The following is a 14,839-nucleotide window of genomic DNA, read 5'->3' as shown; positions in this document are numbered from 1 at the left end:
GAACAAAGAAAGAACATTTATGAATGAAACTACAAATGGGCAATTAGGCTTTAGAATAGACTGGAATATAAAACTATGAGTTAAAGAGACAGTAAAAACATACATTGGTAGATGGTGTTTTTTCACCTATCAATTTCCTGAATCAGCATTCATCAAACTGTGATCACAGGACTCCTTGGTCAAAATTATTTTCATGATAACATTAAGTAATTTTAATTTCTAATATGATAAATGCTGATTAATATAGTCAACATAAAAAGAAAAGCCCTTTGGGAAGTCCACAATAATTTATAGGAATGTAAAGGTGTCTTGATACCAAAAAATTTGAGAACTCTTAATTTATATTAATGAATTTTCAGTCTAGACTATGTTATTATAAAAATAATAATGAAAGAAGGGACAGACTTTATCATAAATCAGATAATAATATCCTAAACAGTGAGTAGATTATTATTATTCTTAATCCTTTCTGCTACCTTATCATATGTATTCATATTTTGGAATTGCTACACATTTTTGCACATTCATGTATTGCCTTAAATTTAAGTGATTAATATGATTATATTAGTAAAAGAATTTATAAATATATCATATGTTTATGTAAAATATAAATATTTGTAGACATTTTTCCAAAAAAATTATTGTGCATATTTGTTGAGATATGCAAGATTTAATGTTGAGAATAATACACAAAATTGCAAAGACAAAAAAATTTTGGATCAAAGAATGAATCAAAAGAACAATGAATAATTATTTTATTTTTTATTTTTTTACAAGACAATGGGGTTAAGTGACTTGCCCAAGGTCACACAGGAAATTCTTAAGTGTCTGAGACTAGATTTGAATTCAGGTCCTGTGCGCTATTCACTGCGCCACTTAGCTGCCTCTAATAAATAATTATTTCAAAGCAAATGCATTATACATTATTTTACCTCAAAATAAAGCTTGTTATCTCTTGTTTTTGCATTGTCTAAATTGCCCTGAAACTTTCCTTCTTCCTAGAAAGCTATTCCTGTACCTAAGAAATCTTAAAGAAAAAAAGAGAAAGAAGAAAAAATCAGCAAAATGAATCTAGCTCTCTAACTATTTAACTAACTAGATACATGCAATATCCCTCACATCTACAAAGGAGGTGAAGGGAATATCTTTCCCTATCTCCTCTTTGGGACCTGCTTATTCTATGTGATTTCATAACATTTAATTTTGATACTTTTGTTGTAGTTGATCTGATTATTTAAACAGTAGTTTTCTTATGTATTTTGTCACAGGTCCTGTAAATCTTTTCGTATTTTTCTGTATTTGTCACATATGACATTTCTTATAGTATTGTATCTATGTGCTAGTCTTTAATTAGTTATTGCTCATTATGTGGCATCTACTTTGTTCTCCATTATCTGCCACCATACATATATACATATACATATATATAGACATAGGTATAGATAAGGACATGCTTAGCTTGTACATGTATAAACATGCACACTTGTACATGTGTGTTATTAATGTATGTTGTGCATATGCACATATACATACTTATAAAGGCAGGTCTTATATGATAATTTATAAATCTAAAGACATATTAGCAAAATTTTAAAAAGATTTCAGAAATGGGAATGCAATTAATAATTTTGAAAAATCAAACTTCAGCCATTCAGCAAACTGAAAACTTAAAGAATTGAATTAAACAAAGAAATATTAAAAGAAACCTTTAGCTTAAAATGTTTAAAAATATACCAAAAATTTAATATCCAAATTAAACTAAATAGAAAATGGTGATTTTTTTTAGATTTTTTCAAGGCAATGGGGTTAAGTGGCTTGCTCAAGGCCACACGGCTAGGTAATTATTAAGTGTCTGAGGTCGGATTTGAACCCAGGTACTCCTGATTCCAGGGCCGGTGTTCTATCCACTGCGCCAACTAGCCACCCCCTGTAAATGGTGAACTTAAGCAAACAAATTCCAGAAAGAGAAATGGAACAAAGCATGAATCAACTTTCAATGAAGAAAAATAAAACAATTCTGAGTTTTTGAAGGGTTTTACAAATGAACTTATTAAATATTTAATTAATAAATAATTACAGTTCTCTTCAAACTATTCTAAAATCCACAAAATGATATTGAGATAATCTAATTTCACAAAACAAATTATTGTGCTCATGTACAAATGTATAAAGGATAGCACAGTGGGGGCAGCTAGGTGATAAATTGAATAGAACTCTTGGCTTGGACTCAGAAAGATCTGAGTTCTAATTTAGCTTAAAACCCTGGACATGTTACTTAATCTCATTTGTTTCAGTTCCTCATCTGTAAAATGGCTAGGAGAGGGTGGCTAGGTGGCGCAGTGGATAAAGCACCCGCCCTGGAGTCAGGAGTACCTGGGTTCAAATCCGACCTCAGACACTTAATAATTACCTAGTCGTGTGGCCGTGGGTAAGCCACTTAACCCCATTGCCTAGCAAAAACCTAAAAAAAAAAAATGACTAGGAGATGAAAATGGCAAACCACTCTAGTATCTTTGCCAAGAAACCTCCCCCAAAGTGGTCACAAAGAATTGGAAATAATTGAAAAAATAATTGAACAATAACAAAGTAGAGAAAAAAGATGTCACTAACAAATAAATCAAAGAAAACAATATCATTAGTGAATAATAAAAATGTCATTAATAGAAATTGTTACAAATACATTGACATAATCTTTTTGCCAAAGAGTACATAATATATACAAATAGTCATTGATCATGATCAAATTGCATTCGCATCAGGATGCTTCAATATTAGCATAATTAACCATATAAATATTTTTAAATGCATGATTACAACAGTGCATTCAAAAACAGCCACCAGCAAAATGTAAAATTAATTTATATTAAAAAATAAAAAGCATAGGAATAAAAAAACTTTTCCTTAATCAGAATGATTTTTTTTTTTTGTGCACACTGCCCAAAAGTTAACAGTTTAAATGAAAAAGTTCTTGAAGTTTTCTCACTATATTCAGGGATTAAGCAATGACATCCACTTCCCTCTCTGTTATTATTTAATGAGTACTAAAAATGGTTATCAGGGGCGGCTAGGTGGCGCAGGGGATAAAGCACCAGCCCTGGACTCAGGAGTACCTGGGTTCAAATCCGGTCTCAGACACTTAATACTAGCTGTGTGGCCTTGGGCAAGCCACTTAGCCCCATTTGCCTTGCAAAAAATAAAATAAAATAAGATAAAATAAAATAAGACAAAATAAAATAATAAAATAAAAGATTCAGGAGAAAGCCATTTCATTCCCAGGTTCAGTCTATGACCTCCCTAAAATCACTCAATTTCCTTGACTGTAAATGGAGTAATCTTAATGCCACCTCACCTCTTGGACTCATGAGGATAAAAATGGTTAGCTGTAAAATAAAAAAAAATAAATATAGATCTTGATGACAGGCAAATCATATTTTTTTTTCAAAACCTATAGAGAATCACAGCAATTGATATGATTAATTCATTTCAGCAAAATCAGCCTCAATTCACAAAGATCTACATCACTTTAGGATATCACTAATAGTAACCAGGAAAAAATATGCTAAAATTCAATTTTAAATGATTATAAAGTGAATAAAATATGTTGATAAATAATCTACAGCACAAATAGAATTAAAGTTGAATTTATAGACATTTAAAAAAAGTTTGCAGAAATAAAAAATCTAAATAAATTCAGTATTCATAGATGTTCCAAGTCAATATGATAAGAATAATGATGCTACATACATTTAGCTACATAATACAGTAGCAAAGAGATGGCTTATTATAGTTTATAGTTCATGGAACTAGGCAAAATTATAATAGAAGTTAAATGGAAGAAGAAATTCTCAAGGGAAATATTTTTTAAAGTATACTTAAAAGGTGACTAGTATTGACAGATATCAAATTATATTAAAACAGTAATTATCAATATTAGCTGCTATCAGGTTAAAAAATTAAAAATAAATTAGAAGAAACTATGAGACAGAAGCAATTGAGAACAATTGTTAAGTGATTGATTAAATGAGGAAAACAAGTTATAAAGAACTCTAATTGTTTAGAATTCCTGGGAAAACTAAAAGTGATTATAGTGAAATATAAATATAATTCGATATTTTCACTGTATTTTGCAATAAATTCCAAATAGATAAATAATATAGATGTAAAAGCTCATATGATAAAAATTAAAGGCAAGTAGATAGTCTTAGTTTTCAAAAGTATAATTTGGAAAAAATTTATATGGAGACAAGTGATAGTGTAGGTCATGAAAATTAAAATAGATCATTTTTAATGATGCAAAAATTTTTTAAAATGTAGAAACACAAATTTCTTTTGTTTGCTCTTGGTTTTATTTTTCCCACTGAGCAGTATTTTATTTTTTCCAATTACATGTAAAGAGAGTTTTAAACATTCATTTTTAATAGGTTTTGAGTTTCAAAATTTTCCCTCACTATTTCTTTTCCCCTTTCCCCTCTCTGCTCCCTAAGACAACAAATAATCTGATATAGATTATATATGCACAATCATTTCAAACATATTTCCACCTTAGTCATTTTGTGAAAGAAAAATCAGATTAAAAGAGAAAAACCATGAGGAAGAAAAAAAACACAAAACCCAAAACAAACAGAAAACTGAAAATAGGTTACTTTGATCTGCATTCACATGGTTCTTTCTCTGGATGTGACTATTCACATCATGGTGTTTTGGAATTGTCTTTAATCATTGCATCGCTGAGAAGAGTTAAATCTATTTTATTTGATCATCACACATTGCTGCTATTACTATTATATAATGTTATCCTGATTTTGCTCACTTAACTCAGCATCAGTTGTAAGTTTTTCCAATCTGCCTACCAATGATTTTATTTTATTTATTTTTTATCCATATGCACATACATATTTTTTAAGTTATAAAATTTCTTTCCATCCTCTCCTCCCACCCCACCCCCTCAGCAGTGAATAGTCAGGTTAGCCTTGTATAAACATATTTTTGATAAATATGTTTACAGATTGGTCATTTTTGGTATGACAATGCCTATCCATAATTTCTTATTGCAAAATGGTATTCCATTACATTCATATACCACAACTTGTTCAACAATTCTCCAATTTATTTGATCCCCTCAATTTTCTATTCTTTACCATCACAAAAAGAGCTTCTATAAAAAACATTTCTTTTGTATATGTGATTCCTTTCCCCTTTTTTTTCATGGTCTCTTTGTAATATGACCTAGTTTTGCTGGATCAGAGAATGCACAGATTTAAAGCCTTCAAGACATCATTCTAAATTTCTCTCCAGAATGGTTGGATCAATTCACAATTCCACCAACAATGCTTTAATTTTTCAATTTTCCCATGTCATCTCTTATATTTATAATTTTTCTTTTTTTGTCAAATAAGTCAATTCAACAGATATGATGTGATACCTAAAAGTTTTTTTTCTTTTTTTATTTGCATTTCTCCAATCAATTGTGATTTAGAACATTTTTTATATGACTATAGATAACTTTGATTTCTTCATCTGAAAACTTCCTGCTCATATCCTTTCTATTTATTAGGGAATGACTTATATCTTAAATTTGCTTGTTCTCTCTATTTTTTGAAAATTTATGAGAAATGCTTGCTGTTAAAATTATTTTCAATCCTTCTTCTTTCTTTCTAATCTTGGTTGCATTCATGTTGCAAAACCTCTTTAATTTAATGTAATCAAAATTATTTGTTTTGCATTTCATAATGTTCTCTATATCATTTGTCATAAATTCTTATCTTCAATATAGATCAGATAGGAAAAATGTTCCTTCGCCTAGTTTGCTTATGTTATCACCCTATATATCTAAATCATGTATGCATTCTGATTGCAGCTAGAATTTTTAAAAAAATATGAATGGCAAAAATTTCCATTAAACAATTTTGATATTCTAACATACATTGATATTGACATGTGACTATATGACCTTGACATAAACCAACATTAAAAATTATCCCCAATATTCATTAAAGAATGTGAATGGTTTTTTAATCCATCTATTGATATCGTGTGAAAAATATGCTCCAAAAATTAAAATGTAAATTAAAATTACTGAAATATCACTTTACTTACATCCATCAAGTTGTCCAAACTGATAAAGAATAAAAATAGTCATTTAAAAATGTGCATTGTAGATTATCTCCCTAGAGTAGTTATGGTAGGACAGACACACTATTGCTATGTTAGTGGAGCTATAAATTTATTCAATTATTCTAAAAATAATTTGAAACTATGTGAGTATTGTTGATGGAGTTTAAAATTTCCTCATTCATTCTGAAAACTATTACGTGTCAAATCTAATGATCCCAGTATTGGATTTATATCCCAAGGAGGTCATTGACAGAATGATCCCTTATGTATAAAAATGTTAAATAATACTTCGAGTGCTGACCCTAAAATTAGATAGACCTGAGTTCAAATTCTGACCCATGTGCTATGTAACCAGGGACAAGTCATTTAGCCTCTTTTGGTCTTAACCTATAAATCTGAAATGCACTAAAAAGGCTTTTATAAGGATCAAATGAGACCATGTATGTAAGTACTTTTCAAACCTTAAAGTCTTCATTCTTATTAAATATATCATCATTATTAAAGTTCATAATACTAAAATGCTGAAAATAAAATACATTTCCAATAAGTAATTGGTGAATGTTCCAAAAATTATGTCAAATGATTGAAATGGAATATTTCCTGGAAAGAATGGTGAAGATGAAGAATTCTGATTAATAAGGAAAGACTTGTACGCAGAGTTGCAGAACAAAACAATGGGATTTGTATTATAGCAACTTGACTGGGGAGAAGGGAATGAAGTACAAATTTCACAATTACATTCAAATATCATATAAACATGTCTTCAGCCATCATGTGATTTGGGGCAGCTGCCTTGTTTATAGTTTTTCCCACCACAAAAGCTACTGCTGTGAATTCTTTGTTATATTAAGTGGTATATACTTGGCATATTTACTTATGCTTTTACTTTTCTTCTCTAATAGAAAGGAACTTGCTTCCAAGTAGGGGATGTATCATTTTTGGTTCTCATATTCTCAGTATCAAGCAGTGCTTGTCACATTTTAGGTTTTTTAAAAAAATGTTTATTGATTGATTTCTGTCTTTAGATTCCTTCAATAATAGGCTAAAGAGTGGAATTTCTAGGTAAAGGGGAATGAAAAGTTTATTGATTTTTCCTCACAATAATTCCTTACTTTTTCTGGAATAGTTGTACCATTTAACATAACATCAAAAATTAGATTGGTGTGCCTTTCTCTCATCATCACTGCCAATGTTGACTATGTCTATATTTTATCATCTTGCTAGATTGTTGGGTGTGAAGTAAAACCTCAGAGTTGCTTAAATTAATTTTTCATTTCTATTACCACTAAGTATTTAAGGTGAACTTTTTCCCATGGTTTTTGACAATTTTCATTTCTTCTTTTGAAAATTATTCCTATCCACAGAACATTTAATGTAGAATGCTTATGAGAGTCTTATTTGGATCTTTGTGTTTATGCCAATTTCATGTATATCTGGATATACAATTTTGTCAGAAACATTTCTTATCAAATATTTTTTTACCTTTGAAAATTTCATTGTTTAAAACCCAAACAGTTTTCAAAGTAGTGAAATTCATAGGACTTTCTTTAGGAACATATAATATAGAGGAATCCAAATGTAGATATATAGGAATAGCCACTTAAAAAACTAGAATTTGATCTAATGTGGAGACTCTTCACATCAACACAATGAGCTCTAAAGTTTAAGTGGAAGGACAGTTTAGGGATTTTTATTTCCAAAGACCTGCACTATCTTTGCTTTTATGAGTATTCTAGAGTGTATTCTAGGACTGTTGACCTTATTAGTTCTTCTGGCAATGAAACTGTCCTCTTCCTCTTAGAGTTCATAGTCTTGCTTCTTTGAATATGGTCACTGAGGCTATTTACTGCATGTGCAATTTATCTCACTTATTCATTGCAAATATTCAAATTGCTACTTCAGTTGATAATGGAACTGAAATCTTAGAGGAGAGGATAGATAATAAGAACAGTAGACCCTCAACTATAATTTGCCTTCAATGTAATGGAGTAGTTGCTTCATCCTATTTTCCTTAATATTTGGGTTGAAATTGCCATAGAATCACCCTATTACCTTATCAGACACTGGTATATCCCTTGGCTAATTTTGACTGAACTTTCTTTACAACTGTACAGATTGTTCATGCCATATGTTTGGTGTCTAGAAGTGAGTGTATAAAATTTTGATATTAGCTCTTTAGTGCCAAGTATCTCTATTTTTAGCCATTGAATTATTTACACTTGAACTCATTGCCCTGATTCAAAACTCAGGGAGTATTTGGATATATTCCTTTTTTCTTGAACTTGAGAGATGTCCCTGGGACCCATCTGTGCATAAGGTATACCTTTGCCATTTTACAATGTAACCAGAAATGCTGCAAAGTAATCTCAACTTTGCCTTCCTCTCCTTTAAAAGTTGAAATATTTGTTAGTATTTGTGACTGATAGTTCACTTACTTCAGTCTTGTGACATTCTCTTGAAATGCACACTGAGTTAATAGGTATCTATGTCTTTAGCTTCTGATCTCTCAATAAGGAAGCAATATCAAAACCAAACTATAGTTCTGGTGTCTGCTATGCCATAATATTCAAACTCATCAACATTAGATATGCCTCTACATGAGGAAAGCTTCATTGTCTCTTCAAAGAAGAAAATATATATGTATGACATATTATATTGTACATATATATCACTTTGCAAGTCATATAGAGCTATATATTAGATATTAGTTACTACCATTGACTATTATTATTGTTTCCCAGGAGATCTCTCATTCTATTACCTCCTGTGGAAATGAATTTGTATTTATTTTGCATAAATACACACACACACACAAACACACACACACACACACACACACACACATATATATATACTAGTTAATTGATTCCTAGCCATTACAGTCAAAATTGTATCCAAAAGGGCTATTTGAAGGATTGAAGGGAAGAGGAGACAGGTTATTTCCTTTCAAAAGAACTTTTCTTCTGAGGGGACCAATGCTCACTGAACATATTCTTTAGTGTGAGGCAGATTAGATATGAGTGCTGTGATTATACTGAATTCTCCCTTCTTCAAGCCACTTTCTGGGAGGAGCTTAGAGTTTTCTTTCTTTCTTTCTTCCTTCCTTCCTTCCTTTCTTTCTTTCTTTCTTTCTTTCTTTCTTTCTTTCTTTCTTTCTTTCTTTCTTTCTTTCTTTCTTTCTTTCTTTCTTTCTTTCTCTTTCTTTCTGTCTTTCTCTTTTTCTTCCTCTTTCTGTCTGTCTTTCTGTCTTTCTTTTTTCTTTCTTTCTGTCTTTGTTTCTTTCTGTCTTTCTTTTTTCTTTCTTTCTGTCTTTATTTTCCTTCCTTCTTCCTTCCTTCCTTCCTTCCTTCCTCCCTTCCTTCCTTCCTTCCTTCCTTCCTTCCTTCCTTCCTTCCTTCCTTCCTTCCTTCCTTTCTTCCTTCCTTTCTTTCTGTCTGTCTTTCTGTCTTTCTTCCTTTCTCTTTATTTCCCTGGGATGCACACATTTGCTTGAAAACAATAATTTATGATGGAATGCTCTAGTGTACTTAAATAGGGGAGACAAGATTTAAGAAGTTATTATTTATTCACCTAATAAACATTCATTGTTGAAGAAACAGAGAAGAGAGGCAAACTAATAAATTTTTGGTAGACTTAAAAATTGCTTTAAACATTTTGGAAAACTTTTGGAATTATGGAAGAAAAGTTGCTAAACTTTGTATAACTTTGACTGTGGAATCCTAATATTAAACATAGTCCCTAAAGATTAATGTGTTAATGTGTTCATACAGTGATTGGGGAAATGGGAAGAGCAATGACATGGCTTGTTCATATTCACATGTCAAAGCAAGATACAAACACACTTGAATCTCAGTTCTCCTAGATTTTAGTACAGACCTCTTTGTATTTGATTCTGCTCCACGAATGAATTTTCTTGTGATGATGATGATGATACACATTTTATAGAATTTAAGGTTGACAAATCACTTTTCAAAAGTGATCACTTTTTATCCTCCCCCAAATCTTGTGAGGTAGATACAGATAGGGAAATTGATGCAGGAAGAGATCAGTAAATTGCTCAGGGTTGCATTGCTAGTAAATTTCTTGAAATTCAGTTTTGCTAATTCCAAATCTATCAGTAAGTCTAGCAATCTATCCACCAAGTGGATCTAACTGCCTAGGTGTGCATACATCTTTGATTCCTTTCACAGTCCCTGATAGTGATAGGTGTATGTATTTGTGTGTGTGTTTATGTGTGTGTGTGTGTGTGTGTGTGTGTGTGTGTGTATGTGTATATTTGTGGAGGGGGGATTGAATTTGATCTCAAACAGTTGTATTGGCATATCTGTTTGATTCAGAATGATTTGAGTCAGGGAAACTTTTTGTCTAGGTCATTGTGACTGCTAGTTTTCCCCAGTATAGGTTATTAGACTCCTGTTTTTTACAAATTTATAATAGCCTAGGTTTAAGAAAAGCTCCAAGAATTTGCCTTCAAAAAAAGAGAAATAACTTCTGAAAACAGTTTTCTAGTTTATTATGCTGATAAATATTTATGGACTGACAGAGATATCATCTCAGACGTAGACAGTTCCCTTAAAATCTATGCCTTCCATATTCAGAATGCCCAGGATCAAAAGCTCATTCCAAAGAGAGGTAGGAAGTCAGTGTAAACAAGGCTACATTGAATCCCTCGCTTTTCAGTTTTGGCATTTTCCTTCAGGTTGATATTGCAAATAAAACCTTGACCTCAAATGCCAAGTAATTGTGTGTGGGAACTGGAGTAGGAAAGAAAGTGCAGTGCTGAAGGAGATAGTTTGCTTTTTAAGTGAGTGATGCCAATAACCTGTCAAATACAATTAAGGTTCAAAACATAAAGCTTCATATTTTACTTTGATAGGACTGGAGGACATCATTCTGATGGAATTCAATTGATTTTATTTTGACAGAATTCAATGAGCATTAAACTGTGAGAGTCACTATAGTGTTCTGGATTTAACAAATGTTCCCTGTAATTTGCAATTTAACTAAAACCATGCCCTGGGTTAAATTGACAGGTCTTACTTTCTTGCCTATCCTACCCTCCCTTGTGGTCTTGTTTCAGCTGTTATTGTCTTCATCTCTTTATTTTTCTCTTTTCCCCCTCTCTTTCATGTTTGACTTTCTTCTTTGCATTCTCCCCTTTGCTTTTGCTCCTTTCTCTAGTAATTTTTTTCTAATATTGGGTTCAAATCTTGCCTCTGACATATAGGTCATAGAATCATAGAACTAGCATTGAGAGAGATCTTAGAACTATCTAGTCTGGCCTCTTTATTTTGCAAATGAAGAAACAGATCCAAGAACTGAAGTGAATCATCCAAGATCACACAGGTAGTAGGAGGAAAGCAGAGTCAGGATTTGAACTTAGAATGTGTGATTTCAAGGTTCTTTCTACTGCACTCTCGTGAGTTCAAAATCTCACTTCTGACTCTAACATGAAAATCTGGGTAGGACTCTTAACTTCATTGAACTTCACATCTATGGAAATCATAATACTTATCTTGCCTATACAAAAGCCATTGTGAAGATCAAATGAGATACAAAAACAATTTGTCAACTTAAATTTGCTATAAAATTTCAGTTATTATTAGAAATTGTGATGAAGTTTTAAATTTATTTTCCCCTAAGGTATTATTCACTCCTATCCCTAGTAATAGATTACTAATTTTATAGAAATCAAAGTTAATGAGGGTTTCTGCTTCTTGGTCTTTGCGATACAGGTGGGAAAATGGGAGAACCAGACTTTGAGCCTGACACATTCCGTGTGGCCGAGGTACAAATCGTTCGCTGACTGTGAGCCGGATGACAACCATCTGAGCATTGTCACTCTGGAAGAAGCTCCATTTGTCATTGTGGAAGACATAGACCCATTGACTGAGTCCTGTGTGCGAAATACTGTGCCATGTCGGAAATTTGTCAAAATCAAGTAAGAGAAAAAATAAATCATTACTAGGAAATGTTTCAAAATAATTTATTTGCTCTGCCAAATATGGACAAATGTCAGCAATCTTGTTTTGTGAATTTTTGCATAGTACAAAGGATGCTAACTCTAGGACTCAGAAAATGTGAATTCTAGTTCTATCTCTTTTACTTATTTCTTTATCCTCTTAGCAGGACACTTCTAAAAATGATGGGATCATAGATTTAGAGTTTTCAACAGGATCTTAGAGATCATCTAGTCCCAATCTTTTGGTTTTTTGTATTGATATTCTATTTTTCCAATTGCATGTTATGAAAAATTTTCAACATTCATCCACTTGCATATTTATAAGTTACACATTTTTTTTTTACCACCCTCCTTTTCCATCCCTTTCCCTTGGCAGTAAACATTCTGGTAAACGTTGAACATGTACATTTTTGTTTAGCATGTTTACATATTAATCACTTTGTGTATGAGGAATTAGGACTAAGGGAAAAGAAAGAAAACCATAGCAGAGGAATAAAAAATATGAGAAGTTTTAAAAATATAAACACAGTACCGAATCAGATTATATGTTTTTTTTCTTTTTTCCTCTGGAAGTGGATGTCCATCACAGATCTCCCAGGGTTGTTCTAGATTTCTGACCTGCTGAGAGGAGTTGCATCCACCAAATTTGATTCATTCACATTGTTGTTATTAATGTGTACAATGTTCGCTTGATTCTGCTCCTTTGCTCAGCATCAGTTCATGTAATTCTTTCCATGCTTCTCTAAAGTTTAACCAGTCATGGTTTCTTATAGAACAATAGAACTTCATAACATTCATTTAACATATCATTCCCCAATTGGTGAGCATTCAATCAATTGCCATTTCTTTTTTTTAAGGTTTTTTGCAAGGCAATGGGGTTAAGTGGCTTGCCCAAGGTCACACAGCTAGGGAATTATTACATGTCTGAGGCCAGATTTGAACTTAGGTACTCTTGACTCCAGGGCTGGTGCTCTATTCACTGTGCCACCTAGCCACCCCCAATTGCCATTTCTTAACCACTACAAAAAAAGTTGGCATAAATATTTGTGAACATGTGGGACTTTTTACATTTTTATGATTTCTTCTGGATATAGACCTAGAATTCTAATTGCTGGGTCAAAGGGTCTATGATCAGTTTTATTGCTCTTTGGGAATAATTCTGTATTGCTCTCCAGAATGGTTGGATTAGTTCATAACTCCACCAGCAATGCATTAATGTTCCAGTCTTCCCACAATCTCTCTAACATTGTCATCTTAGCAATCTGATAGGTGTGAAGTGGTATTTCATAGTTGTTTTAATTTGAAATTCTTTAATCAATAATGTTTTGGAAATTCCTTTGTTTTTGCAGATAAGGACACATAGGGTCAGACAACTAAAGTGACTTTTGTAGAGGTCCATAGCTGATAAATAACTGAACCAAGATTTGAATTCATAACAGCTTTATCTTGAATCATGGAAAAAATTTCCCTAATTCAGATTTCAGATCTCCCCTAAAGTAAGTTGCAAAATATAATATAGTTATGTATTTGTTAGGAAGGTTGTGGTAACCAAGAATTTGCTCTCTGATTTCATTTGATTTTAAATCCAGAATTCTTTCCATTATATTATATTATATATAATTTCTCTATATGTAAAATGACCTATGAGGCCCTTCAACTATCATCCTGAATCTTTGAGATCTTTCCCAACTCAAATATCCTATGGTTTGAATTTCTAGGTCTTCCCAATAGTAGATTATTCAGAGAAAAGAATTTGCCACCAACTGAGACCAAGAGAAAGTTCATGCTGGAGACCTTCAGGATTGAGGAAGGTCCATAGTGGGGAAATTTCCCAGCTAAGAGGACCCAGGAGCATGATGAACCATAGTTGGTAACTTGAAATAGCACATCTAACTGAAAGAATAAAAGAATGAATGATGTCCCAGTAAAAAGCCAGGTTAAGTGCCCAGTTATACACAGAGAGAGTGTTTCAGTTTGGTGATTTCTGGTTCTTTTGGAATGGTAATGTTTTTCATACCCAGTCTTTCATATCTTAGCTCTTGCTAACATTGTTCATATTTTTCCCCCATAGAAATATCCATCTCTAAGGTACACTTTATCTACTCAATAAATTAGTCAATTAAGAAGAATTGATTTAATAAATGTCTACTTTGGGTCATGTGTAAACTAGATTGTGGGAACACCTTGTCCTTTTTTTCTTCTTCTATATACCCTGCTGCCTCCTTCATTTCACTGACTTTGTGTTGGGATATAATTCTCAGGTTTGTTTCTAATTTAATTTCTTACTAGCACTGGAAGACAATGGATTTTCCCTGGAAGAATAAGCATTCACCTTTTTTCATGGAATCATATTAAGTTTAAAAAAATCAAGTTGTGCAATAGAAATCATATTGGCACAGAACAGACTGCCTCCAAGTCAAGCTTACCTGCAGGAAACACAATCAATTTAATCCTTGTTAACAATGGGGGATAAAGAGATCCCAATTGTCCCTAACACTTCTAGACAAGGCACTACTGTTGATTATCACTTGGATGCCTTTATAACTATCAACTGTCCAAATGGACACAACAGAGCAGGCAACAGTCTCCTCATCAAATGTCAAAACTGAAATTTAAATTCATTTGACTGTTTTATATTCCCAGATAGAAAAGTCAATCTTTTTTTTTCTTCCAAAGAAAGTTGTTACTTGGTGCTCTTTCTTGGAATTAATGTGAATAACTACATAGTGATCTATTTGAATTTAGGAAAAGAGTGATTTGATT

The 14,839-nt window shown here is 32.1% G+C and overlaps 1 protein-coding gene across 2 annotated transcripts in view; it reads left to right on the top strand.

Moving 5' to 3' along the window:
• The window catches only part of GRIN2A (glutamate ionotropic receptor NMDA type subunit 2A), a 208,204-nt gene that overhangs the window by 100,393 nt on the left and 92,972 nt on the right, over positions 1 to 14,839 (top strand). For both annotated transcript variants that reach the window (XM_074196374.1, XM_074196373.1), the window contains exon 3: positions 11,850 to 12,055. In XM_074196374.1, the coding sequence (XP_074052475.1) occupies positions 11,850 to 12,055 (206 nt within the window). The remainder of the gene's footprint in view (positions 1 to 11,849; positions 12,056 to 14,839) is intronic.

Source organism: Macrotis lagotis, chromosome 8, assembly GCF_037893015.1.
Source record: "Macrotis lagotis isolate mMagLag1 chromosome 8, bilby.v1.9.chrom.fasta, whole genome shotgun sequence".
NCBI lineage: Eukaryota > Metazoa > Chordata > Mammalia > Peramelemorphia > Peramelidae > Macrotis > Macrotis lagotis.
Note: the sequence above shows the minus strand (reverse complement) of the source record. Positions and strands in the feature narration are given on the sequence as shown.